Below are 26,595 nucleotides of genomic sequence, written 5' to 3' on the forward strand. Positions count from 1 at the left end.
TTTACGGTTGCAGCAAGACATCGAGCGTAAATAGCACTGAAAACAATGGATTTTACTACGTAAATCTGTATCTATTGAGGTATTAGCGTTCAACAGAAAATTAACTCATCTCAGCAAATACAATGCGTTGATTCGAGTACCGAACGATTGTCAGCAATGTGAAGATTTGCTGCTTTCCTTAAAATGTGTTTGTAGGCGGCCCTCTATGATCTAATAGCCCCTGGTGGTGGCTGTTCCTTATCATTCTCGATATGTCATGTACTAACAGATCAGTTCATCCTAACATGAATCAGCGATATAAATAACCAGTGGCAGCCCGAGTTGTTCCCCATGGCAAGAAACAGCCACAGACCACATGCTTGAAGGACTGTAATTTCAATGGAAGCCTGATCCCTAAATGAAGCTGTTGCTTATCACAGAGGGGAAAAAAAACATAATTGAATTTCATGTACTGAATGCAGTGCATGCAACAGCAGCAAATCAGAGGGGAGTCAATAACCGGACAGCACGTGACTTTATAAATGATTTTACTGGACATGATCGAAGTTCTTGTCATCTATTAGGGTCTGCTGGAAATTTCACTTTCGCTGATTTAATTGTCTACAGAATGCTATCCTACATTCAATAAAGCATTAGAGTGTCATACGGCGTCGCCTTATTGAAAATGTTCATGTTTTTTTTCGCCGCAGCTTTTTTTTTTATTAAAAGTCTCTTCTGCCTTCATTGTAGTGTCCTGAAGTCTTGGCACTGTCCATGGTGCTGATTCTACACCCTTTAGACACAGTCGGCTGGTGGAAAATTTTGCCTCTCAGACATTCTCAACCGATTTAAAGTGATTTCTTTGATGATTACTGTCACTTCTGAAGTACCATATACGAGCGTGCTCTTTGTTTGAGATTCTCCGTTTTTAAGAAGAGCCTTAAAGCCATATTTCAACATTAAATTGAAAAAATAAAGGCTCAGGAAAAAAAAAATTGTTTGTTGTTTTTCTCAATACCGTCTGACTAATTACGCGCATTGTAACCGCGCTTCCTCCCTTACCTGTATCGGGGGGATACCGCCCGGTCCGTCCACTGTGTCGGGCGAGTTGTCGAACACTCGGTCCCTGTACAAAGACCACAGTCCGACGTTGGGGAGGAAAAGAAGAGCCGCTATGAGCAGCCCGGCGAACTGCAGCAGCCTCTTCTCCTTCCGCCTCATCTCTCCGGCAGGAAAGCGAGCGAAGCAGCGGCGGTGCTAAACTGGCGAGTGCCGAGGCGTTGCTTCTCCAAGCGAAGACAACTTTCACTGACTGAAGGGAGAACGGACGCTTTTAAAGCTGGTTGGAGTACCGTAACAGACGACACATCCGGTTGTGATTTTCAGAATAAAAGCACAGGCGTTGCCAGTCGCTTTGACTTTTGTCGACCAAAGTTGATAATAAGTCAAGAAATATTTTGTATGTCCTCTGGAAAAGCAGACTCTCTGAATGTAGCATCATTTTTTTTTTTCAGATTTCCCAGTGATATGTTTATGGTAATAGCTATTATCAATGCAAATTTAAGTATTAAAAGATGTATTTATTTTTTTAATTGTGGTACAATAAGCAGAGCTAAATTCATGCTGACTTTCGGAAGATATCATAAATGTGCAGACTGCACAATAAAAGAGGATACAAAATAAAAGCTGGCAGGTTGAGATAAAATCTCTTGCCTCAAAATGCCAATGGTGTAAAGTACATTTACTCAAGTATAATTTTGAGGAACTTGTACTTTCCTTAAATGTTTTCATTTGATGCTACTTTACACTTCCACTCCACAACATTTCAGATGGAAATATCGTACTTTCTTCTCCACTACATATATTTGACAGCTTTAGTTATTTTCCAGATTAAAATTTGACCCGATAGATAACATAACAAGCTTTCAAAATGCAACACATTGTTAAGGTGTGTAGTCAGGATCACATTTCAGATGTCTTGAGTTGTTAACAGCTCCAACAAATAGTAATTATTCACTCTCAACTTTTGCATCAACAAATAATCAAATTTCCAAAGTCCAAATACTGAAAACAGACTGTATCAGAACTTGATTTCTTTCTTTTCTTTCCCAGTAATCATCTGACGACCCATCAAATCTATAAAACTGTAAATGAAGTAGTTCAACCTAGCTCCACCTTTGGCAGCTACAACAGTAACATGCTGCTAACACACAGACTTTTAAGGACTAATAATCGTATGATGTTTAATACCAGTCAAACCAGTACTGTTACTTGAATACTTGAACAACTGGTGTACGACTTGTCATGCAGAACTATAATTGGAATGGAAAATCTTTACATTGCTGAAGTGATGCTTTTATTTATAGAAAATGATCTGAATAATTGTCTACCACTGAAAGAAGGTATATTTAAATCTGAAGTTGACGGATAACTGTTGGGCTGGGCTGATGGCAAAGTCAGTCAAATTACACAACGTGATCTCAGTGTGGATTTACACTGTGGGAAGTCACACAGAAAAATTCTACCTTGCAATTTGGAAGAACCCAAATTACCTTTTAGTTTATTCTGCAAAGCTTTCAATCTTTTTAAATCTCCACTTCTTTGGCTCCACTATGGAATTGAAACGTGTTTAAATATTATCTTTCTATTTGTTTGTCAGGTTTTTTTTTATATAACATTATTCTGGTCATAAGGGATTGACACTAGGGAATGTATTGTACTGCAGTTTGACCAGTTTAGTATTCTACTCCTTCAGCATCACTCCAACACTGTCATGATTCCATTACGGTAGGATTGGGGCTTTTGTTTTGAAAGGCTAAATTAGCTATCTTCCTGTGGTTTCCTGATCCTCTGTCAAGCTTGATGCAGTTTATAAAACACAAATCAGTGAGTTAATCCAGTGGATCACGTGTGACAATACTTGCTCTTATATCAGAGCACCTCCCACCTTAAAACAAACAAAAAAGTGCAACTTAACAGCTACAAATCTTGATTTTGCTGACCTCTACAGGTGCACCTGTGATGTACAGGTGCATTGCAGGGCTGTTACATGACTGCTTTTTGTGGTTAAAGGTGCAACAGAGCACAATTTTGAAGAAACCCAGCAGTGAGGTCAAACATACAGTAAACACAGCCTTCCAGACTTCTGTTAAGGTAAGGGAAACCACTGACCAAAAGTGACAAGAGGGTTTGTTTCTACTTAACGCTGCTTTCCAATAGGTCTCACTTTCCTCATCCCAGTGTCTCTTTGTATTACTTTCTTCCTTATGGGCCTCAACAGAAAGCAAAGATGCAACTGAACAGTAACTAAGATAATTATTGATGTTTCCATGTGGAAAATTCTGTTACATTTCCTGCCAACCTTCCTCTCCTTCCTTCTTTCCGCTCTCTCTCTAAAGATTTGTTTTCATTCTCAAGGCCACAGTTGCACACAAAGACAGACAATATAATTACTGATGCATTGTCACTTTCTCCTCACTTTATACTTAATTAACACTACTGACGATGAAGTCTGGACTCATAATGAGAGATTTCACCAGAGATATCTCCAGCTGAAAAGCGGGCAGAAGGCTGAGCAGGTGTCTGACTAACACTGAATTACAAATTACTTGCAGCCCCGCGGCAGCACCCTTGAGCAAATAACTTCATCATTGATCACGTCCACCGGGACGAAGCATGCTCTTCTGGCCTTTCTTTAACAATTAACCTGCATGACCACGTGTTTTGGTCTGCTCAACGTGATATACCGGCATATCAAATCCTCTTTTCTCAGAAATTATTTTTTTGTCGTTTGGCCCCATCAGATGTGAAGGGCCCCCAAGGGGCGTCGGTACGATACATTTAACTACTCGGCTAAAAGTATTAATTCCTAATAACAAAATTGCTACGTTTGCTGTAAACTAAAATTTAATTACAGGCTTCTTACTGGACAGATCGTTCCCTCCGCCCACCACGATGGCACTGCTGTTCACTTGAGGGTAGATTAGCGTTTTTAAAGTAATTACGAGGCACTTCAGGATACACAAGCACAGTCAGGAGCATATCTCGTGCTTTCTATAGTCGTGGATTGCGTTTAAAGGAATCTGCATTTTGTTAGTTTCTGACAACATTTGGTCTATTTTGGGCATCATTTTATCCATGAAGTCAACTGCCAAGTGCAACGTTAACTGAATAATTTGCACACAATATACAACATGGGAAATGTATGATTCTACATTGAACACAGAGATTGATTTTTACATTCAAGTTTTGTAAGATTGCAGATGGTGATTGAACAAAGCAATGGAAGATAAAAGAAACTATTTAAAACGTATTTATTGAATATATCCTAATTTTCTGTTGCAATTTTACAGAAAGTGAATACAAATATATAATATTGCTGCATGGTACTTCGTTGTGGACCACAATGATCACTGCTGTGATTTAAACAGTATTTCCCCCATGTTTAGTGCCTAGTATTGTTTTTTTTTAGTGCTGAAAATTGTTTCTTTTATTACTCATTGTACATACAGGTGATCTTTTCAAATGAACTTTTGTAATTCATTGTGTGCATTTATGTAAGTGTATTAACAGGTTATGCTCAAACTCCCATATATCCGCACTTTAAAATGTGTCTTACAAAATATGTTTTCTTATTTTATCTTTTTAGCTCCTCCAGAAAGAGTCTTGATGAAATCTTTCTGTTTATTTGACCTGTTGCAGCAGATTTCACAGCTCAGTTCATTGACAGAATGACGCTCCAGTAATTGCTTATCAGGAAAGTCATGGCCCAGCCCTCTCTGAATGGGCTCTGCTAATGGCTTTCAGCCAGGAAGAGTCAATCAGTGACCTGCCATCAGGGGATAATAATACTGGCATTTCCTCTGCTTTGATGCTCTCCGAATTACCTTGATTTTTTTCCAACCTCTTTAAAATCCACACTGAGACTGTGACACGAGCAGGAGGGGTTATAAAGCCTAAATCCTCACCACATTCTGAGGTTGCAAGGTTCATCCATAATTCATACAGGAAGACGCAGAACAGATTGAATTGTCACAACTCTGGCTGGTACAGATGGAGAGAACGAGGGAGGAATGAGCTATTCTCCTTTTCGGAGCAGGAATAGAAAGAGCGGGATTAGCAGGGGCCAAAGACTCCAACACATCTTGGGTTCAAGTCCACTCTGTTTAACAATGTGGCTAATCTTCAGTTAACCCCCACTCACTCTTTCCACGCTGTATATGCATGCCTGTCAAATTTGAGGGGTTAGAGGAGATTAGAGTGATGCTTCACTGGTTTAGAAATGAGGATTTTTCTTCATCGTGTGTGTCAGAAGTTAAAGGAAAGAGGCAAATCAGCTGCCATTCGAAACAATAACGTATCATTGGGAAGCCTTGAGGTCAAGAGGTGGTCTCAATTTTCTTTGGTCTAAGTTGACAGCCAGTCTATGAAGCCAAATGGCTGAAACTACACTTGGAAAAGTGAATATATGTCAATCAAAAAGTAAAAAACTGCCACTCACTTTTGAACTTGGCAAGTAAACAGAATTAGACCTGATGGCCGTACAGTGTTTGTTCGCCCACTCATCTCACTGAGAGGCTTTGGTGCCTGTAGGACAATTACATGTGAGTACAAAACAAAGCAAAAAATATCCCCAACTGCAGAGCAACAAAGCTGTAATTGGCCACAGTGCCATTATTTTTGTTGGGCACCAACCCTGGCCCAAAACAACCAAACACAAATGCATACTCGAAAATATACGCATGTTTAGCCTATGCTGCTAACTCTCCATTGGCTGAGGAGCGTCTTGCAAAAAAAAAACTAAATAGATGTCACAACATCAGCGCAAGTCATCAGAAATGACAGGAGGCAAGGTCATTGGACAAACAAAATTAACATTTCCCAGCAGGCCTTCTTCCTTGGTAACCTTTGACCAAAAAGCAACATTTATTAGGCCTAAATCATGGATGGAAATAAAACCCTATTTACTGATGAAGCATTGAAAAATGTCCATAAAAACAAATAAAGATAGAGTCTGTTATGTGTTATACACAAGTTGGGAACGTGGTATGTAGAGCTTATTACAAACCATTACCTTTCCCGACATGTTGTTGAATTGCTACTCTCAAGGCTGAGTGAAAAGATCTGAGCACAATAGAAGATGCCCGAAGATTAACGCATTGTCCCCTGATATCTTGTGAGCACTGCGCTGGTTGTGCCGTTGATAGTTAAGCCATCGATTTCCAGCGCAAACATCAGCATTTTTGACACATTACCTTTTGATGTATTCACACATGCAGATACAAGGACGCAAATGGTCTCTTGGCTGTCGTGACCTTGAGCTTGCAGTTATTCTTGTGGTGAGCCATTATTTACATCCGCAACCATGAAGTAGTTTACTTTCTGACAGTTTGTATGCATTGTTTTTATTATCCAAGCCGCTGTAGTTCGTTCAAAGGTCACCCGAGAAAAGTGGAAAAGCTTGTGCAGAGAATTTGCATTCCCTCCATTTAAAAAACAAAAAAACAAAAAAAGAGTTGGATAGTCAACAACAGAGTGCTTCTGTCTTCGGGTGGACTCAAACTGAAAGAAATTGGAGTACGACTTTAAGAGTACTTTAAGATAAAGTTAACTTTTCTGAGGTTGGAGAATGTGACGTTTGATTCTTAAGCCCCATTAGGAACAAGTTAACTTTAGGGGGAAGGAGGTTGGAATAAAATCTTCCCTGTCGGCCCCAGAAATGTAACTTGTTCATCTGCATGTAAGTTCAAACTTAACAAAATTCTGTGGTCTGTCAAAAGACTTTCCACAGGAAAATTGCGCAACCTCTTATGCTCGTCATTTTTGATTTGATTCAGTCATGAATCATCCTCCATGAACAGGAAGACAACAAGGCACCGGAGGAGATGAACGCGAATGCCTCATCCTTTTTCGCGTTTTCTTCCGTTGTCATATTGGTTCCCAAATAGGCTTGTATTTTGGTGTTAACGTGTTTCCGTCTATCACACTGGCAAAAAGCATTTCCCACTTCATCCGTTTTCACACAAAAGCCAAATTTCACACTGAGCTAGTGAAATGCAGAAGGAAAGAAGACCCTCTTGTGTGGAAAAAGAAAACTCAGAGTTTCACTCCGGATGGGATTTAAATTACAAGAGAACAAGCGAGTTATCTGAAAATCAGCAGGCAAATTGTTACTGGGGAGGTGATAAAAAAAATATGAGCTGTGGCCTGGATTAAAATCACTGATCAGGTAATATCAACATCTATTACATTGGGGCTAATCATTGGTATGACGTGTGTTACAGTGTAATTAGTGTGCAGAAGCTCCTCTCCCAATGGCATGTATGACCATTGGAAGAAATCAATAATTATTTTGTGGTCTGGCCACTGCAAAAATACAAAACACAAAAACTGTTTACATGGTCATAACGTGCCAATACAGCCAGTTTCCTACAATAGCTGCGTGTGTAACACCTTCTAAAACACATTGTTTCAAATGATGGAAATTGCCTCTTGTGCCACGCACAAACAATGTTGTGTTTCTGGCTTTCGAAGTGACAACGCTGTCTTTACTCGAGCTAAACTGTGATTAGCTGAGCATTACTGCAGACGTTGTTCTCCAGGAGACAAAAACAGATAAATGTGGGCAATTATTTCAGCTCCAGCAGCTATAGCAAACCATCTCACCTTTTATGTAAGTGAGAAACTGAAATTCTACCTGGGGAGAAATTAAGGAAGATTATTTCTCTCCCTCTCTATCTTTCTCTACCGCTTGTAAAATAAAAAGACTGCGGTGCATGCTATCTGTGGGGATTTGATAACGGTGTTGATCAATACAAGGGACTCAAAAACTGCTTTTCCAGGTGATGAGTCATCTGATTACCCACCCCAGCGTCCAGCCTGAAAACCTATGCTATAGACAGCTATTCGAAACAAAGTTTACTTAGACTGAGATAAATAGCTTGATTGATTATGTAAAACCTGTGGGTCATGACCTTTCTGGCTTTTGACCCTTAAAAAAAAAATAACAATGTCTGCTTCTCACCTGATATTCTACAGTATGTCCAGGTTGTCTACCAGTTTAGCCAAACACAAATTAATATGGGAACAATGATGATTACATGAAAGTACTTCCAGGAAAGAACGACAGACATGAAATGGATGGTGTGTGAAAAGCGTCGGTATAGGAAAACGATAGCAAAGTTACAATCTGATATGTCAGATTAGAAGGATCGGGTATCGGGTAAAGGATATGGATCCTCAAAAGACATCGAAGCACCTATGGGTGGCACGAAAACTGACACGGTTTCCCATCAAGTTTTTCATTCACTCTGATATCAGTCATTCATGAGATAACGTTTTGGTTATTGTCACAACCTGCTCACGTTGCAAGGTTATGTTTTCCTTGTTTTGACATTTTTCAGTCCAATCACTTCTTGTTTTATTTTTGTAACTCACATCTCTTGCCTTGACTTCCTCCCTTTGCGTGTTATCCCGCTGTGATCACCTGCCCTGCCCTGATTAGTTCCCCCTTTGTCTAACTCTCTCTCCTCCCCTTATGCATGTTCCTTGCCCTCTGTGCCAGTAGCTTTTTGTAATCAGTGCTAAGCGCAGATGTTCTCTGGTCTGCTTTGTGATTTTTGTCTCAGCCTGCTACTGTGGATTTGCTTGCCTGCTTTGTTTGTACTCGTACAGAAGTGCCCTCAGTAAAGATTTGCTGCTTTTATTCACTGTTTGAGTTGTCCTTTTGGGTCCAGTCTGTTCTACTCAACAGTGTTACAGTCATTTCTGACCTGCCACTTCCCCAATTAGTTCCCCTGCTTACTGTCTATACCAGCGGCTCACCACTCACCATTTGTCAGATTTTCTTTGAGTACTTCGCCAAAGTTTTCTAGCAATCCAAACACTGTCTCTTATTCGGCTCCGTTGACCCTGCCAAAATCCTGGACTTTGATTTTTACCTCATCTTTCTACCTCATCTTCCAGCCTCGTTTGTGTACTTTGTGAGAAACTTTGAGGTTCCATATATTTGCCTGTTTATGTGTCATGTTTTTGGATCAAATTTTTCTGAGCCACACTATGTCGTCCTCGCTACCACAACGACATAGATAAGGAGGATTGATTACACAAACAAATCAAAACTTAAGAACAGCATTCACAGAAGAATAAAAGGAACAGGTGGCGAAACTTTCCAGAAGGATATTGAGCCTGATCCAAGACTGAACAGAACTGCAACTATAATCATTTAATTGTTAGTTTGTTTTCAAGCAAAGGTGCCAAACGTTCCACAGCTTCTCATTTGTGAAGCATTTCCTTGTTTTATGCAATGGCTTACTACTGCATTTCGAATGTCTTTGGGTTTTCAACATTGATTAGAAAAAAAAAAAAAAAACAACTGCACCACGTCAGGCGTTTGTAGCGGATTCGTTTTCCTTTTTTGTATTTTTTTTTAACCTGGAAACTAATTCCAAAAAAAATGTGCAATGCAATGTTTTGCATTTCTGGCTAATCCATCGTTTTCAAATGATAAGTATGATGTAAAAACTGGCCAAGCAAATATGGTGAGAATGAGAAAAAATAACAGTTTTGGAGTTTTTAATAAAAAAAAAACTAAATAAAAAAAAACAAGTCAGCAGAATGCTCTACAGGTTGATAATTACTGGATCTTTGTATGTCTTACGGCACACACTGTCGTGTTTAATGGCTGTATTGGAAATGTCATACTACTGCTGGTGGGAAGCATATTCAAAGGAAAGAAAAAGAAGGCACTAATCACTAATATTGCCTATACGGCTAGAAAAACATCTGGCATAATGAAACTCGCACGCTGCTATTGCTTTCTTTCTACTCGTGATAAAGAAGCTGGAAGGAACACTACATTCACAATTTATGTGTGAAAGTGCCCTTTCTTAATGCCATGAAAGGTCAAGAAGTGATAATTCACAGGAGAAATTACCGTTGCACACGGCAAGACTGAGAAAAATAATATCAGCCATAACCAGTATGCTGAGTGGAAGAGTGGAACTGAAGCGGAATTGTTTTATGGTTCCATTTTACCATTCTCATCGGATGCTTTCTATATAATTGCTCAGATTTTCTGGCTAAATCTGTAGTGCGGCAATCTATCATGTGGGCAAGCTCAGGAGGGTGTAGGAAGAAGATTCATCCCACAGAGGAAGACATGTTTCAGAACAATTACTGGAAGTCTTGAGCACAAACAATATGGAGAGATTTCAATCAGCTTTCCAACAGCAATACAGAACAAAGGCCGCCCTCGTGAGAGTTATCAGTGACATCTTGCTGAAGGTCGATGCAGGGGCATTGTCAATGCTGGTGGCTCAGGGCATTATTACTGAAATGTAAAGAACATGGGTTGGTGTTACTGTTCTCCTCATATTTTTCTAACAGAAAATGTATGGTGCCTGCTGATGGCTGATGGATGATGAAGTGCTGTCTAGGTATAGGGAACCTGAGAAAGTCCAGTTGCCTGGCGGATAACATTTTGAAAAAGCCAAACCAAACAGTTACCATGCAGGAATCCTTTCGTGTTGACAATAATGGAGTCTGTGCACTATATGTAAAAAAAAATATTGTGCACTATAAGTATCCCCTCAGACTAATGGTGTAACTGGCAGAGAAGAAAGATTTGTTTTCTACATTCCCAGGGCTGCTCTTGTACCAATGTCTTCTCTGAATCTGTCTTCTCTGGTCCCACAGAACTTCTATCTCTTACATTACATTAACTCTCTCTGTATCTGTTTATTTACCCTCACTGCTTCTTCCTTCCTTGGAGGTATCACAGCTCGTGCTTGGAGGTCACATTTCCAAAATGACTTCTGTTGTCGCCTGGCAGCTCGTCAAGGACAAAATCCCAGCAATGGGACAATAGATAGGCCCCATTATCCTAGTGGACCGTCTACCATAACCATTTCACCAACTACTGTTGCCCCTTATTGGTTTCATGTTGCTCTCTAGTGTGTCACTTTTGCCCCCCCAAGCCATTTTTAATGTGTTTCTCTGTTTGTTTAATGATGCAAAATTGCCAAGCTCAGGCAGATTTGTTGTTTCCTTTAGTGTGTATTTTAGAAGTCATTTTTTTTGTCCCTTTCTCTTGCTCTCCAAAGAATACTCTAACAAAAATGCAATGAAAAAATATAATAAATTATACCTTTTTTTCTCATTATGTTTTGTCCTTGGTTTTTAATGTAAAAGTTAGAAGCTGGAGTAGGTAAATCAAGAGGTTTTATGATGATGCTCCTGCATCCTGCTGACAATTATTATCATTTTTTAAAACAGAGCAAAAGGGAATAAACTCCCTTATTTCCTGCTCAGCATGCATGTATGTACCTGCAGGTTGTCTTTGTTAGAAATCCTCTCTGTTTTTTGTTTCCTTCTCTGTCTCTACAAATAAAAATACACCTCGTTCTTGATGAGAGAAGAGATTTTACTTCCCCCTCCTGTGTTTTTATAGCCCATCCTGGGAGTTAATGAGACTCGTAAAGAAGGTGATGAGAGACTGACAGAAATGAAAAGTGCAAACAAGCTTAAACAAGGCAGCAGAAGCTAATTATGCAACTGTCTCCTGGGCTATGATTCTCCATCTGATTGAACCCGTTAAAGGAAATCTGTGTCTGCATTGTTTCTGGCAACATGAGTTCATAACCAACCGGTTTTCTTGTGTTATTAGTAATCACTTCTGACCATATTAAAGGCTGAGCTCTCGCAAATGCAACGCTTACAATATACACTATTTACATATTTATGTGTGTGCGATATAGAGTATATACATGAACATATTACCATACAGTATGTTATGAGCCATACTTGAGACTATAATTTTAATATCAACTACAATATAGAGGGGAAATTACGGAATTCTGGCCGGAAAAAAAAAAATGCTGGCAAAATTGAATACAATTTTTGTATTACTATTTCAGTTTATTTAAATACATTTAAGTTTATTTCCCTATGAACTTAAATTTATAGTTCAATTTAAGTTTAACTATAATTTTCTTCTTGCATCCCAAAGCTCACATAGCTAATATCAGAAACTTAAAAAAAAAAACATTGAAATGTTATCACAAAACATATCAATTAAAATATTAAATGAAAATGTTATTTTGGGAGCATCATAAAAATCTAAATATTAGCAACATTTAGGTAATCTCAAGATGATGGTCCTAAAACAAAAATCAGTAACCGTACCTACATCCTTTGCCGTGTTTGAATTTGTCTGCCAGAGATAACTACGGTCTTTGAATACTGTCTTAGGATCTGCTCCATCCCTCACAGTGATGCACGGGCTGGGAGATAAGAGCATCAATGCTGCCATCAAGCAGATGCTTCTTTTACAATGGTGTCTTTTCACTGAAACATCCTCACAACTACATGTTCTCAGTAACACTGAGAGATTTTCCTGCTTTTAACGTCACAGTGAAGGCACCGCTGTAAGTATCGCTTCCATTATGGGGGCCCCGAGTGTCACCTTTGATCTTTGACAGCACTGGACCTCGAGTTTGATGTGAAATGTCATTCACATCAAACTCCTTCAAATTCCTCCATTAAGGAACAAAAGTGAAAGTATATGCATCCAACGACGCGAGCCTCGGGTCACTTTGCAGCTCATGTTTCTCTCTGTTGTTTGTTATCTAAAACATTGAACCCCCTTCGGCCAGTAATCGTAATTTTCTAAATTACAACCATGTAAAAAAACGCGCAGTATTATCCAACCCGCGACCTGGATGCTTTGATCTTTCTCCGTTTGTCCGTCTATCTCTCTGCCACTCTTTGTCCATCTCCATCTCGTCTGTTTGTGTCTGCCCGATGCGTCATCCGCCTCTCCGAGTGATGATCATACCCCGCCAGCCGAATATGTTTATTTCCTCACACTCCAAACACACAAAGCCTCACAAAGCCTCCTTCTCTTCATGTACACAAAGCCATCCACGCTTCCACTCATTTTCTAACTTATTTTCTCCCCCACTGCCGTCTCTCAATGCTTTCATCAGCTTCTAAGCAAACAGTGGCCTTAATGAGCTTGGTAGATAGTGCTGCCAATTTATCTGCTAGAGGACTGCAAATTTCCCTGTGATGGAGAGATGGAAGCAGTTATAATGGTTTATAGTGAGTTGACCTTCAAAGACAATGAGTGCCTCAGACAAAGGACCAGACTGTTTTGAACATTTATCCCAGTGAGTAGAAATTGCCGTGACTTTTTCCCAAAACAGAGCATACATTTGCAGAAGTAATGCTCTCTATACTTTGTCGTAGACTTTTTTTTTTTTTTTTTTTTAAATATGGGACCTAGATGATCAGTTAAGTAAGGTATTTTCTTTTCTTTTTGGTAAACAGATCTAGCCTGGTGCGAACAAGACCCAATTTCCCCTGTGAATATAAGTCTGGCCGTTTGCAGTCCTTCCATCCAATTCAGTGGAGACCTTCAGTTAACTTTAACCAATCAGCATGCGCCGAACCCGGCCGACACTGCCACCGCCGCAACTACCAGGGGTTGTGTCCACCACAGCGTTTTTTTGCTGAGTACAGCGTGTTTTTTAAATTGTTTTAATGAACGTCAGCAGACAAGTTGCTCAGCATTTTTTCTGCACGGAGCGCTGAACGTTCGGCGATTTTTTTTCTGGTCAGCGAGAGTTTAAAAATATTAACGCAGCACTTGTCGCTGTCAGCAGCCGGCCAATCACAGTGAAAGAGGAGCGGGACAAATGCAGTTAACCACCGACAGCTGTCGCTGATTGGTCCACCCTTCAGAGTGGCTGTGCAAACGCTAATACGAGCCAAGTTCATGTTCACAGCGAGGAAAACTGAAGCTGTGAGTGACAGTCAGCGCAGGCGGGCTAAAACGGATCCCCGAGAATTGTAGTTAGCAGTGTAATGCGCCTTGAAGGCGGATTAATACTTTTGCGTTTTATCTATACACCTTTGATCCCCAAACTCCACACAAATGAACAAATGCTGTTTGAGTGAAATCTTTAGCGGTCAGTTTCTTCCCCCTTTAGGATGCCTACATAAATCATCACAGATTAAGATGTCAGCTACATTGTAAAAACATTTCCTTAGAGTGAGGCCGTTTTACCCAAAGACATGCTAATGTATTCCTACTATTAAAATATGCAAACACCAGTCTTATGGCTTTTTTTTTTTTTTTTATGCCTAGAAAAAAAGGCCAAGAAGAAAAAAAAAAAAAAGAGCCTTCTGAGTCATATAGTCTAAATGTAGGAGAGAGCACGGACTGGGGGGATAAAAAAAGATGAGAAAAAAGATCATACAAGCACACTTCAGTGCTTTCTTGCTCTAGTCTCCCTACAAATGCCTTGTCTTCGTAATTGAATAGACGTACTAGATATTTCAAGTCAAAGAGAATCGAGTGTTTTCAGCTTGAGCTTCTATCTGTTATTCATGAAAGTCAAATAATGCAGGACCTCATCCAACGCTCACAATGTCCACAGGGCCAAATGCTGGGACAGCAGTTATGTTTTCAGCCATCTGTAATGCAAATTCTTAAACCAACTTTTCAAAAAGTTGTAAATGCATTACTGCAACAAAAAAAAGTTCTTTCCTGCTGCTTTATTTTCAAGCTTGGATCAAGATAAGACAAATACGTTACATAAAAGCTATCCAATAAATGCAATGGTTGTTTTTCTTATTAGAGAATTGTGGTTAAGAAATGTGAAATGATGCCATTTGTCAGAAATCAGGATGAGATTAAGTCATTTGTTGGGTGTGTTTATCTTTTCTCCATATGCAACACATTTTTCGCACAGCATCCCCGAGATAAATCTTCAACAGTTAATCCATAACATTCTGGCCCACTTTGTCTTTGTACTTCTTCTATTTTAAAAGGAGCTGTGTGTAGATTTGGAGGCATCTGGCATTGAGGTTGCAGGCAGCAACCGACTGAACACTCACTGTCTCCTTTCAAGTGTAAAAGGGAATCTTCAGTGACCAGTGGTTGGTTTGTCCCTTCTGGGCTACTGTAAAAACATGGTGGGGAAACATGGTGCCCTCCATAAGCAGAGGACCCGCTCTCTATGTAGAAATGAAGGGCTCATTTTAAAGTAATGAAAACATAAAGATTCATGTTATATAATAAAAACATAATTAGTAATATCATATTTCATTTATCTGCCAAAAGATCTTCCCAAATCCTACAAACTGGTCCTTTAAAGGGACCTTTAGCTGTTGGACAAATAACGTCAATGTAGCGTCTTGGAGAATTGACGCAGTATAATGGAAGTTTTTCCTAGAAGGAAGCCGGATAAGTGGATGATTTGATAAACTGGGGGGGGTTCGCTTCCTGTTTCCCATCATTACAGCTTTTTTTTAAAACTGCACTTGCCGTTGCCATGGCGATGAAGGTTGCATAACTTTAGGAACTTTAACACACACCATAGTTTGAGTCATCATTTTTAGCCAAACCCTTATTTTTCCCTAAACAAGTATTTTTGTGCCTAAACCAAAAAGGTGACGCTAATTTCGGAAACACTCCCGTGGTTCACATTTGAGGCTCGGAACAATTCACTTAAATGATCGTATGAGGACTTGTTGGGGAACTGGGTGCTCTTGACTACAGCCAAATAAGAAAACTGACTTTCTGGACATTTGAGACTCCTTGCAATTCGGTGTTAATCAATTAATTTGCAAACTAACAAATGCTTTTGCTTTTTACTCCGTTTATACAGACTGTACATTTGCTTCAGTACCAGATCTTGAAGCTGCAGAGCTGTTGGTGAATTATTAAACCATTATTCATCACCTGTCCTGGCTGCAGGTGAGGAAACCTGGAGAAATCACTGTGGATTAACAAAGGTCAAATAGAGTATCTGCCCCACAGTGAGTCTGCAATATTTAACGTGGCGTCTCGACTTCTTCTACTGCTGCTCGGGAGAGATTTTCATATTGTTGCACTTTCAATTCACAAGTGTCCAACTTCATTTTAAAACCTGGAGCGGCTTTGATTTACAATGCAGGTGTTTGGTGTGTGTGTGGTTGCTTTTGCTTCACAGCCGTCAGGTTTTTTTTGACATAACAGCTGGAACATAGGGCAGCGGAGGTTTTAAATGACAGACGGATGTGTACGTGATGTGAACCCTCGCTGGGCGGATGAAAGTGACGGCAACGAGCTTCCAGGCTCGGAGAGAGACGTTTAGAAAATAGATATATAGGAGACTGAACTGCGATCAACTCCCTGCTTTATTGACGTGATAAAACTGGTGTATTACTTTTTTAAGTTGACATATTTATTTACTTAAAGTGATTTTCTGATGCTTGATTGAAATATAATGAATTATCCAATTCAAACCTGCAATCAATTCAGTTTTCCAGTGACTATGGCTGCGTTTGTAAAGAAATGACAATTCAAGTATGCAGACGTCATTTTTACAGATTCTCCTAAATCCTCTTTTTCTTTCTGACTGAGCCTGGGAACGACGCTCACACTGTGGATGTTCAGCTTCTTTTTTTTTGCATTTACCGGCTCCAGATCGTCGTCTGCATGAGAGCACATTAAGGAGAGATATGAACTGCTCAAGTGTGGAGAGATATGGTCAGAATGAATTCATGAATAAGGGAAGTCTCCCATTCCAGTCTTCCTCTTTCTGCCTTTATTTCCCTTGAGTCTTTTTCCTTCATGAAAGATGAGCAAAGTGATCGTTTCCGTATTGATTGAGAAAGAACGATTTACAGATCGCTGCTTTAACTGCTTATTCCGGCGACTTTCATGTGCGAGTGGAGAACAGGCTAAAAGGAGTTTCATTCTACCGACTCAGGACTCCTCACAGCTCTAAGAGATATTATCAATGCATGCATTTTCACAATACTTTGTATATTTGTAATCCTCTATATTTACCTCTGATGTAAACGTAAATCTGAATACATGTGTTTATACTGTGGCAAAAGATCTACGTACGTGGGTGTGTACCCATCCATATACATCTGTGTGGGTGCATATTAAAGTGAGTTTCTCGCTTCAGTGGTGCCATCTGCGCTGTGACATTTGAGGGAAACCACTGCTTTGAACAATGAAGATCCAGTTTTTTTTAGGATGGGATGGGATGGGAAGGGAAGGGAAGGGAAGGGAAGGGACAAAATAAGAAAATGCGAGAAGAGAATAAGAGTTTCTGAGGCGATAGCGAGTCTTTGTAGCGTCCGGTCTGCCCTTAGTCCGACTTTTGTCAGTTTCGTTTTTATGTTTTAATTTTTTTCCTGCCCTGCTGTTAGTTAGTAAGTAAGTGGCTTTTTGTAAAACTGATCGTAAAATTTAATTGTATGAGCCCAGGAGCTGATCGACGAAAAAATAAATAAAATGCTTAGCTCAGCTTTTTAGCAATAGAATAACCAGCCTAAATGACAGGCACACAGAGAGGACCCGTAAAGAGACAGACCGGGTCGGTAGAAACTTTTTGGACGGCCACTGGTCCACAGAGACACAGTGGCTCCATGGGATTTGTTCCCGTGCGCCAGATGGTCAGTACATCTCTGACGTTATATAATTAGCTGCCTTCATAAGGTATCCCTACATAGCCACCGTCAGCATGAACAGGTTTTTACTTTCTGGTTCAAAGGAAATGTTAGAAGTTAATTTACTCATCAAGAGCTGTCTCCAAAATTCTTGCTTTGCTTCTGCTTCAGAGTTCCAGCTGACATTGCATTTACCGTTTCAGTCATTATAACAAAAGGTTACAATACACCATTTCCTCTTCCTCTCATGTTAGACTAAGGGCAGCCCAGATGCTACAGTGACTCATGATCGCCCCTTGAGGCCAAGGGTGGTATTGCAAGACGGGATCGACTGGGGCCAGCTGCTTAGCATGATAAGTTCAGGAGACATCTCTGCAACACGATACATAGATGTCAACGCTGCTATTTCTTCACATCATGTAGATAATTTGACTTAATTTTCAAAAATATTACAAACTAAAAATATTACATACCGTACCTTTAAGGCAGCTTTAAATGATCTTAAAACACTTTCTGTTCAGTAGGACACATTACATTTAAACATAAATCCAGAAACCTGAACAAATGGGATCCTTATGGACTTGTGTTCTTCCCCACACATGCTTGCCCAATTCATTACACAGTACACAGGAAAGATTTTTTTCTCAAGCCAGTCCGCAATCAACTTATTGATAATACAGTAGATTATTGGACCTGATTAATGAGCTGCTCTGATACAGTGCGTCCTCCGTCCTAACTCATGGCAGTTTAGCCTCTTGCTGAGCTGTATTGACAGCCCGGACAAAGGAGCTTTCACTGTCAGTCCACACTATATCAAGGCATCTGACCGAGACCAGGCAGAAATCAAGTAATTGATAATAAATTAGACTGCTAGATGATTCAGCTTTGGCCTCCATCCATTACAACAGAGCGGCCGATGTGTTGAGACTGCACCAGGGCAGATTCACGAGGGTATTGATTGCGAAGGCGAGCCAACACTTTGGAGATAATATTTTACGAGCGGGGATGTGCATACGAAGAAAGTTCATCTTTGATGTTCTTTCTCCTGCTGTCAAGAAGTGTGTGAGCAAAGGAGACAATAATTCAGGTTCATTGTACATATTTCTTAAAATAAAAATGACTTCTACGTTGCAGAAACACAATACCATGTCATATCTTTCCTTGAAATATAAGGCCAAAGCAAGCAGCTGGCTGCCGTAGCTCAGCACAAACATAGGAAATGGGGAACCAGCCAGCCAGTCTCCGTCCAAAGTGAACATAATCAGTAACTTCCCGGAGTCTGTGGTGGTTGCCAGGCAAACTTTAGTGACTTTTAGAAGCGCTTTCGGCTGATTTTTGTTATCTTTAGAATAGAAGATGCTCAGAGAGGGCGGCCATTAGTCACATGATCACAAACCAGCTGTAATTTTTAAATATGTGTCTTTAAGTAGCAATTTTCAAGGGACTGTAAAGAAACAAAGGAAGCGACTTCGAACTGAGACTTGGAGAGCACTGCATTACATTGACTGAACAACGTGGAGCTGCTCAAAATGACAGATGGGCCAACCATAAAAGGCACTCGTACTTCCACAGCTGTGCCCTCTTCAGTAAAACACACAATAAAAGAAACCTTCGATGGAGGAGTAGGAGAGCGACAGAAGTCCACAAAGATGGGATGGCAGGTTTTAAACCATGAAATCTTTTTGGTGTCAAAGTGTACTGTACCTACTTCCTGTTCCGGTACGCTCTCTCAGATTGACTTGATTCCTGATGACAGTTGGATTTGTTTCGGACTCCCTTTACAGATTTGTCAATTACTAATAAATGTTAAACTATTTTCAAATTCCATTGTGTCTGTTTTGTGTACACGTCTACCTTCTTTTATGGGTTTTAGTGCCAGATTTCTGACAAGGTGCGTGTGCATAGATGCTTCACTTTGCCCTGTTAGACCTGTGTGTTTTGTTCTATTGCATGTTTGTCTCGATGTACATATTATACTGCATGTGTTTGTCACGCTATGTATCCTCTGGCCAAGGCCTGCAGGTGCTGCTGCTCTGTACAGTATCTGCATGTGTGTGTTTCCTGATGTGTGTAAACCTGGCTGGGTTGTGCGCTGTGATAAAGGGCCAGCTGCCACCTCCATTCTCTGCCACATGGAGCCAAACCAAGGCATGTCCTGGACAGAAAGATTAGAGAGTAAAAAGCAGACGCCAGAGCGAGAAAAGAGACACAAGCGAAGCAGCCTACAAACACTAAAGAGAGAAAGAAGTAAAAGTGTAGGGGTAATAGACAGACAGTGATTGGGACGGTGTTGCATCAGCAAAACTGCATTTAGAGTATATAATTATGCATCAATATGGAGGCTGTAAATAACAGGCTTCTCTCCAGAGTCCTGGATTTATGCAAATGTGTATTTGATACATGTAAGGCTGCAACATGCAGAGGAGTCAACATAATTAATTTTGAGAGCGTAGCACACTGACATGAAAAAAAATTAGACCAGATCACTGAAAAAAAATGAGTTCATTTTGTGTGATTACGGGTCCCTGAATGCAGAACAAACGAGATTTACTAACTCTGACTTAACAATTTGAAGCTATTAAAAATGCTTTTAAAAATGTTATGTTTGCTCGGTTAGCAAACTTGCTTGTCTCCTGACAAATTTGGACATCGTAGCCTTACAGCTTCCAACTTTGCCATGGAACACCATTTACTTTAAATATAAAATAAAAAAAAAAAAAGCATAAATATTCAAATTATGTGTCCCTTATATGGCGATTTGTTTTAGTGAGCCGCTACCATGGAAGTAGCCATTGCTATCCAGGTAATACTAACCAATGTTTGCCAATTGGAAGGTGCAACATGCTTATATTATATATTATCCCCACACATTAACATCATCCTCTTTGTTCACCAGCTTTTGTTGTAGCTCAGATCAATACTGTTGCAATAGATCTGCAGTGACATGCAGCAACTGATGGCTGCACTCTCAGTCAGGAGTGTGCATCTACTAGCACGACGAACATTTCAATGTAAACTATCAGCGAAATGCTGCATTCAGGTGGGTTTGTTGTTATCAACGTTCCAAGAGTTTAATTGAACTTCCAAGCGATAATATGTTGCTTTAAACATTTTTCCCATAGCTCATTGTCCGAATGCCTAAGTGACTTTAACATTCAGACTTTCTCTAAGGGTCATTAAAGCCCGTGATGCACGTGATGATCCTTTCAAGAAGTTCCCTCACAGTTTGTTTATTTCTTCTTCTCTGTTTGACATAGATGAAGATGCACTACGGAGCATAATGAGGTCAACAAAGTCACCAAATTTCTGCAAGTAGTGCATTTAAATATTCGCGCCCTTTTGGTTTAATTAGAATTCGTTTGTCTTTTAGCTTCAGCTTTGTCGAACATCTCCCATGACGTTAGCAAATGAAGGGCGCTTCTTTTCTTTCAAGCCTTCAACCTGCATTTTTGTAACATATACAATATGGTATAGATAGGTCATTAGTGCCCTATGGGTGGGAGACATGAGGACTCTTGTTGCCATGGATACAGTTCACTGTTACAACAGCATACTCAAAAATAAAACATGACCACGTGTGAGATTTACACAGCGTTTGGTCGGCCACTTGAAAAGTTTGAAAATGTGCTGTACATCGAAAGAGGTGGTAGAAGGCATGCAGGATGCACAGACAGATTAATCACAGTTAATTGTTTGGGTTTATAAGCCTACTGATTTCTTCCTTTATTCTATATTGAAGTACAACGTAGCAGTGAATTGCGATTTCTGTTCTACCCTTATGCGTTTTATCCTTACAAAGGAGCTCATATTATTACTTAATGGCACTTTTTCAGACCGTTTTTATGACATTGAACATCTAAATTGGTTCCATCTTATTTTATGTTGTGTTCAAGGCATTTGTAAGATGAGAATCTGGACATAATGCTGCACTAGGACACTAAGTGGGGCTGGAATTCATCGACATGCTTCTGCTTTGTCATTCTTTCCGACATTGCTCTGTATTACACAGTGTGTAAAATTCCTCTTTTTTTAGTCTTCAATGAGACTTGAGTTTGAAGGTCCATCTGTTTACTTGTCTTCCAGCAAACACTTCTGTGACAACATTTACACATCCCTTTATCATAATCCAAGGACGAAGTATTTGCCAATATTGAAAACAGCTGCGAGGGAATAAACCTGAGTCCAGACTGAGTCTTAGATTTTCAACAATAAAAAATAAAATCCATCCAGTCCAGTTAAAAAAGTAAACTGTTGGAGATGTTTGCTAGATCAGTCACCAAATCAACTTTATGGCATCTGGGGAAAAAAAGAAATCCCCGCAGAGGTTTGTGCAAAAGTTCAGCAGCAGTTCTGCAAGGCTTGTAGTAAATTCACCGAACTCTGGCAGGCAAGGGCTACATCTGTCCAATAGTTTATTATTCATTATATATTTTTGGAACGAGAAAACTGGCCTGTAAATGTTATAAGCTAGTGGGTTCACTTTTTCTGAGTTTTATGTTTACATTGGCCTTCGATCCACAGATTCGCTGGCAGTCAACAAGTACTTGGCTGAGCTGTGGCGGTTCAGAGCCAAGCAAAAGATTTGTTTGTCAGACACACACACACAACAACAACAAAAAAATACATTATTTTTGTTTTATTGTTTCATTTTGCAATATAGCAATGGCAGCACATTACGCCAGAAAGCATTACTGTAATTGGACCCTCATGGAGAGATGTATGAGTGGGCATGTATCTTTGTTTGGTCACCACTATAATGGAATGGACATATCTTTTTAGAGTCATCAGATTGCAGTGTTTAAGTGGCTGCTGTAAGCTGCCATGTAAAGAGGTTTATTCAACTGATGGACACAAAAGCAATGTACTGCTGAGTATTCTGTTTCCTCATTTCATTGTGGGCTTTGCCTCTGATTGGTAGATCCATAATAAGATGCCAGAATGAGCTGTTGTTGTTGTTGTGTTTACTATAATTAAATTTTTCCTTTTTCTCTGAGTCAATACATTGGATATCAGTTTGTTATCGTCATAGTAAAATCAGTTCTCTTTTGTTCATGAGGGCTTTATGTTACAACTTGTCCAGTTTAATAGACTTAATATACTGAGTCATCACATTGAAACGTGATTCTCATAATATATTTTCTAAACACCTTTCCATCTGAATTTCAATATGAACCTAAAAATCTGCTTAGTCTCAAGTTTTCTTTCTGCAATCTGCTGACATTAGCACTGTAATATACACGCCGCAAAATATATGGAACCATTTAGAAAGTTTCTATTTAAAATAATCAAAGGGAGAGATTAAATTTAACCACCAAACAGATCTGGGTCCGGGGGGAAAACACTCAATTTATTTTAACATTACAGCACATTACTATGGACCCACGGGGTGACCTTAATTCCCATTTGCAATTCAGAGATAAAACTCTATGCCTTTTCATAGAGAGGATACAGAATGACCTTCATTACTCAGCAAACCTCTTTAGGAACCACAGAATAACCTTCCTTCGACAGTAAAACCCATCTGATGGAACTCAATTCTTTTAAAGCAGTACGAGGCTCAGTCGTGGACCCATAGGACGACCTTCACTTCACATTAAAACTCTGCAGGCCGGCCGAGACAAATATACCACCTTTAAAAAAAAAAGAAAGAAAAAAGAACAACTAGCCAATCTGAGCAAAACAGAACAAAAGTGCTTTCTGTGTTGGGTGTAACCTCTCTCCAAAATGTCGCGTATGCATCTTTCATGCTGTGTCACACGCAACAGTATGTGGCAAAGATTAGGTCTGTTCCATCTATACAAAGGCTACAAGTGGTGAATATGTATGAGTGCAAGGCCAGAATGAGCATGAGTGTCCGTGTTCGGAATTTACTTTTATAACAGAGCACTTTTTGAGTATTAAAATATATACAATGTATAAATTGAGCATTTTCAAAAACACTAGGATTTTATCCAACATTTCTTTCAAAGACTTTTTGCTGAAGTGATAAGAAGTGAGGTTTCTGTTTTGCTGCTGGCATTATCATCCCAGCACTTTCTCTTCCTTTATTTTTGCTTTGCTGGCTCGTTAAATTATTTTCTTTTAATAGGGATTTCCTCAGTTTTTGAGAGTTTATGAATAAACAACAGTCCAAGAACTGTCTGTTATGAATGTGATCACGGTAAGGTTACAGTTAACTGAAAACACTGATAACATTTTAGGTCTGTATTCTGGCCAAAGTTGCATCTCTGAGATGACTCTGAATATTCTGAAATCCAGTACAGCCAAGTATATAATCCATCAAATAAAGACCTGCTCGTGTGGGGAAAAAAGTTGGGAGGATTAGATAAAGAAGGTATAAGTTTCTTTGTCAAATGTAGGGAGAAATATCAGCTGGAAGACGCCTGATTCTCAGACATTTCTTGTCTGCAGACATGTCTAGAAGCATGGATGTAAGTGACCGAGTTGTTAAATAAGTACATCAGGTGACAGAATATAAAGAGTGACAAAGTCCACGTGGAGAAGAGGTCAGGTATGATTGGATAGATCAAACGCAGGACTTTAGACTGCGGCAAAGATCAATTTAAAACTTACGTAATTAATGTTACTTATCTAATTAACGGATTCTTTAAACCCAATCTGTATTATTTTCCGAAACCTAACCAGGTGGTTTTGGTACCTAAACCTAAGTTAATTTACGCGTGTGTCTGAGACGACAGCGGGCTTTGCCAAAACGACAGTATTTGACGCCCTGTCAGGAGACATGGACTGTCCAATCACTGGACTGGAAAAAGAAAAGACCAAGAAAAACTAGGCATCTCACAGTTTTATAGCCAATATTGTGAAACTATGTTTTGTGCAATTACACTTTGTGATGTGGGACTGTGTTGGAAATTTTATATTTAGTATTAAAGAATTTATAACAAATTTACTTCCGGGGGTTCAAGGCTGGGTTACCTATACACAAGAAAACAGAGCAGGCTTACTGAGATTCACCAAAAAAAAAGTAGCAGAAGTAAACAGAGAAAATGTTTTCTTCTGTAGTGAATTGACTATCGACTGTGAAATTCCCTTTACCCATGATTGAGAGGTCTTGGATGGAAAGTCTTGCAGGCAGAAAATAATTAGAAATGTATTTTTGATTTTTAAGCACACCGTCTTTCATACAATAAGTTAAACACACAAAAAGTCATCAACTAGAGAACAAAAGGTTTTTTTTTTTTTTTCCCAAGGAGATATCCTTGGCTCGATTCCAAGGAGAAGGTGAAGATGGGACCATTTTAGTAGGCCAGGACTATTTCGGGTTATGGAAATGGTGAGAACAATGTTTCTCCAATTTTTCATCTGACTAACAGATGGAGAGGGGGGACATGGGGGCAGAGAGAGGGAGAGTTAAAGAGGAGGATTGGGGGTGGAAAGAAGAGAAATAGAGGGCACTGGAGCACATCCAGCATGTATCATACTCAACAGCAAAGGGTTGGTTACAGAGTGGGAGGGAAGGGGGCTTCGGGTTCACCGCTACGAGCCTTTCTGCTCAGCACAGTGTGGATGTGGGTTCAGTGAGAGGAAAAATACAATCAGTAGGGTTGTTAGGTGAAAAGATAGACTAAAGAGCATCCTTTTTCTAGCTGAGCATATACATCTTCTTTATATGGTGTGGAGGAGAGGTAAGAGAAGCAAGTCATCTACCGTGGAAATATTGTATGACCTTCTCAGTCACCTTTGAGTCCTGAAAACATAAAAATAATTGAGTTGTTTTTAAGGAGAGAATGCTTCAGCAAGAAGGAGAGCCCCCCCGCCAAAAAAAGGTTTTCATCATGCATGAAAGTAGTTTCAATAGAGTCATGAGGAGAAACTTTTTGGTCCTTTAAACTCCTTCAAAACCAAACATTTTAGGAAATGTTGGATGGTGTGGACAAAGTGCATTTTAGATAGCCTTTTGTTCTTTAAAGAGTTTAACCAAGTCCACCAAATCTACATATTTCTTTTTTAGCCTAACGTGGAATGTGACAACATGCATTTGTTTTTAGCCTTTTTTTTTTTTTTTAACACTAATTTATTTGTTTTTGTAGCACATTTCCTTAAAGTTTTACTAGAAAAAAAAATAGCTCTAGGAGCAGAGATACCCCCACAAAAATAGTCCAAACGTGCAAAATGGATGGTTCCCTGGAAGTTATAAATATTTCAATGCTGTGATTTATTGTACGGATATTTAGAGATGGTAAAAAGTGCGCAAGAGATAAAACTCATGCTCTTGTTTCAGCTGAATTGTTCCCATGTTTTAAGGAAAGGCTTCAGGTGAACGAATTAACCAGAACAACACGTGAAAATAAACCAAATCAAAGATTTAATGAAGGATGTAGATGACTGAATTGATTGGTTTCATTCATAAATCATTTACTGATGGAATTTATTTGATTCAAAATGACTTGAAGGTGGATATATGAAGTCAACAGCCACATCAACTTTCTGAGTGGAAAAAAGTTAGCTTGGCTTGAAATACTAAATTTAAAGTAAATGGTTGCTGACCTTTAAAAAGTGTCATTATGTACATTATAAATTGTTAGCTACATGTGGGCTTGCTGTCAAAATTGGAGGGGAAAAAAACAGTTTGTACCATTTCCCAGTCACTAAGGCAGTACAGCAGTTAGCTTGGGTCTCTTGGCAACACTTGTCCTTAAATGAGTCATGCGGTATGCTATTAGAACCTCTCAACCTGAGACCCGAAGATTAGACTAAAATAAATTGCAGCATACAGCAGCAGTATCATCATATAGTTCATATTTTCTTGTGCAAAAAGTGAAGAGACTTAACACAGTGTGCACTCAACAGTAGGGCGATGTGTACTTGTTATTTAGGTTACCCAGATTCTTTCTTTTGGGATAACTGACTGGTCAGAGAAAATATAAACTTTTCTCTTATTTACACATTTAAAATGAATATTTTTAAAAACAAATCCTGAACACAAACTATTGCATAAAGAAAAGCATAAAGAAAATGACACCATATCATTTGTAAATAGTATAAAAAAAAAAAAAAAAAGTGCAAAAGGACTATTTTGCAATGATGGGAAATACAAATGTACTGAGCAAGCTGAGGATGAACAGGAAGACAGAAAAAAGATTAAAAAAAATGCGATAAGGCGATGGGTGGGATCTAATAGCACAGCTGGGAAGTTAGAAAGGG

The 26,595-nt window shown here is 39.3% G+C and overlaps 1 protein-coding gene across 3 annotated transcripts in view; it reads right to left on the reverse strand.

The window, feature by feature from the left end:
- LOC138196165 (polypeptide N-acetylgalactosaminyltransferase 10-like) overlaps nt 1-26,595 on the reverse strand; it is a 118,568-nt gene that overhangs the window by 61,779 nt on the left and 30,194 nt on the right. For 2 of the 3 annotated variants that reach the window (XM_069145959.1, XM_069145958.1), the window contains exon 1: nt 1,042-1,260. The exons of the other annotated variant lie outside the window; for it this stretch is intronic. In XM_069145959.1, coding sequence (XP_069002060.1) covers nt 1,042-1,200 — 159 coding nt within the window. In that variant the 5' untranslated portion in view covers nt 1,201-1,260. Of the gene's footprint in view, nt 1-1,041; nt 1,261-26,595 lie in introns of those variants that run through there. 3 annotated transcript variants of the gene reach the window in all.

The sequence above is a fragment of the Embiotoca jacksoni genome, unplaced genomic scaffold, assembly GCF_022577435.1.
Source record: "Embiotoca jacksoni isolate LCO1_2020_lvr unplaced genomic scaffold, fEmbJac1.0.p SCAF_13, whole genome shotgun sequence".
Lineage (NCBI taxonomy): Eukaryota > Metazoa > Chordata > Actinopteri > Embiotocidae > Embiotoca > Embiotoca jacksoni.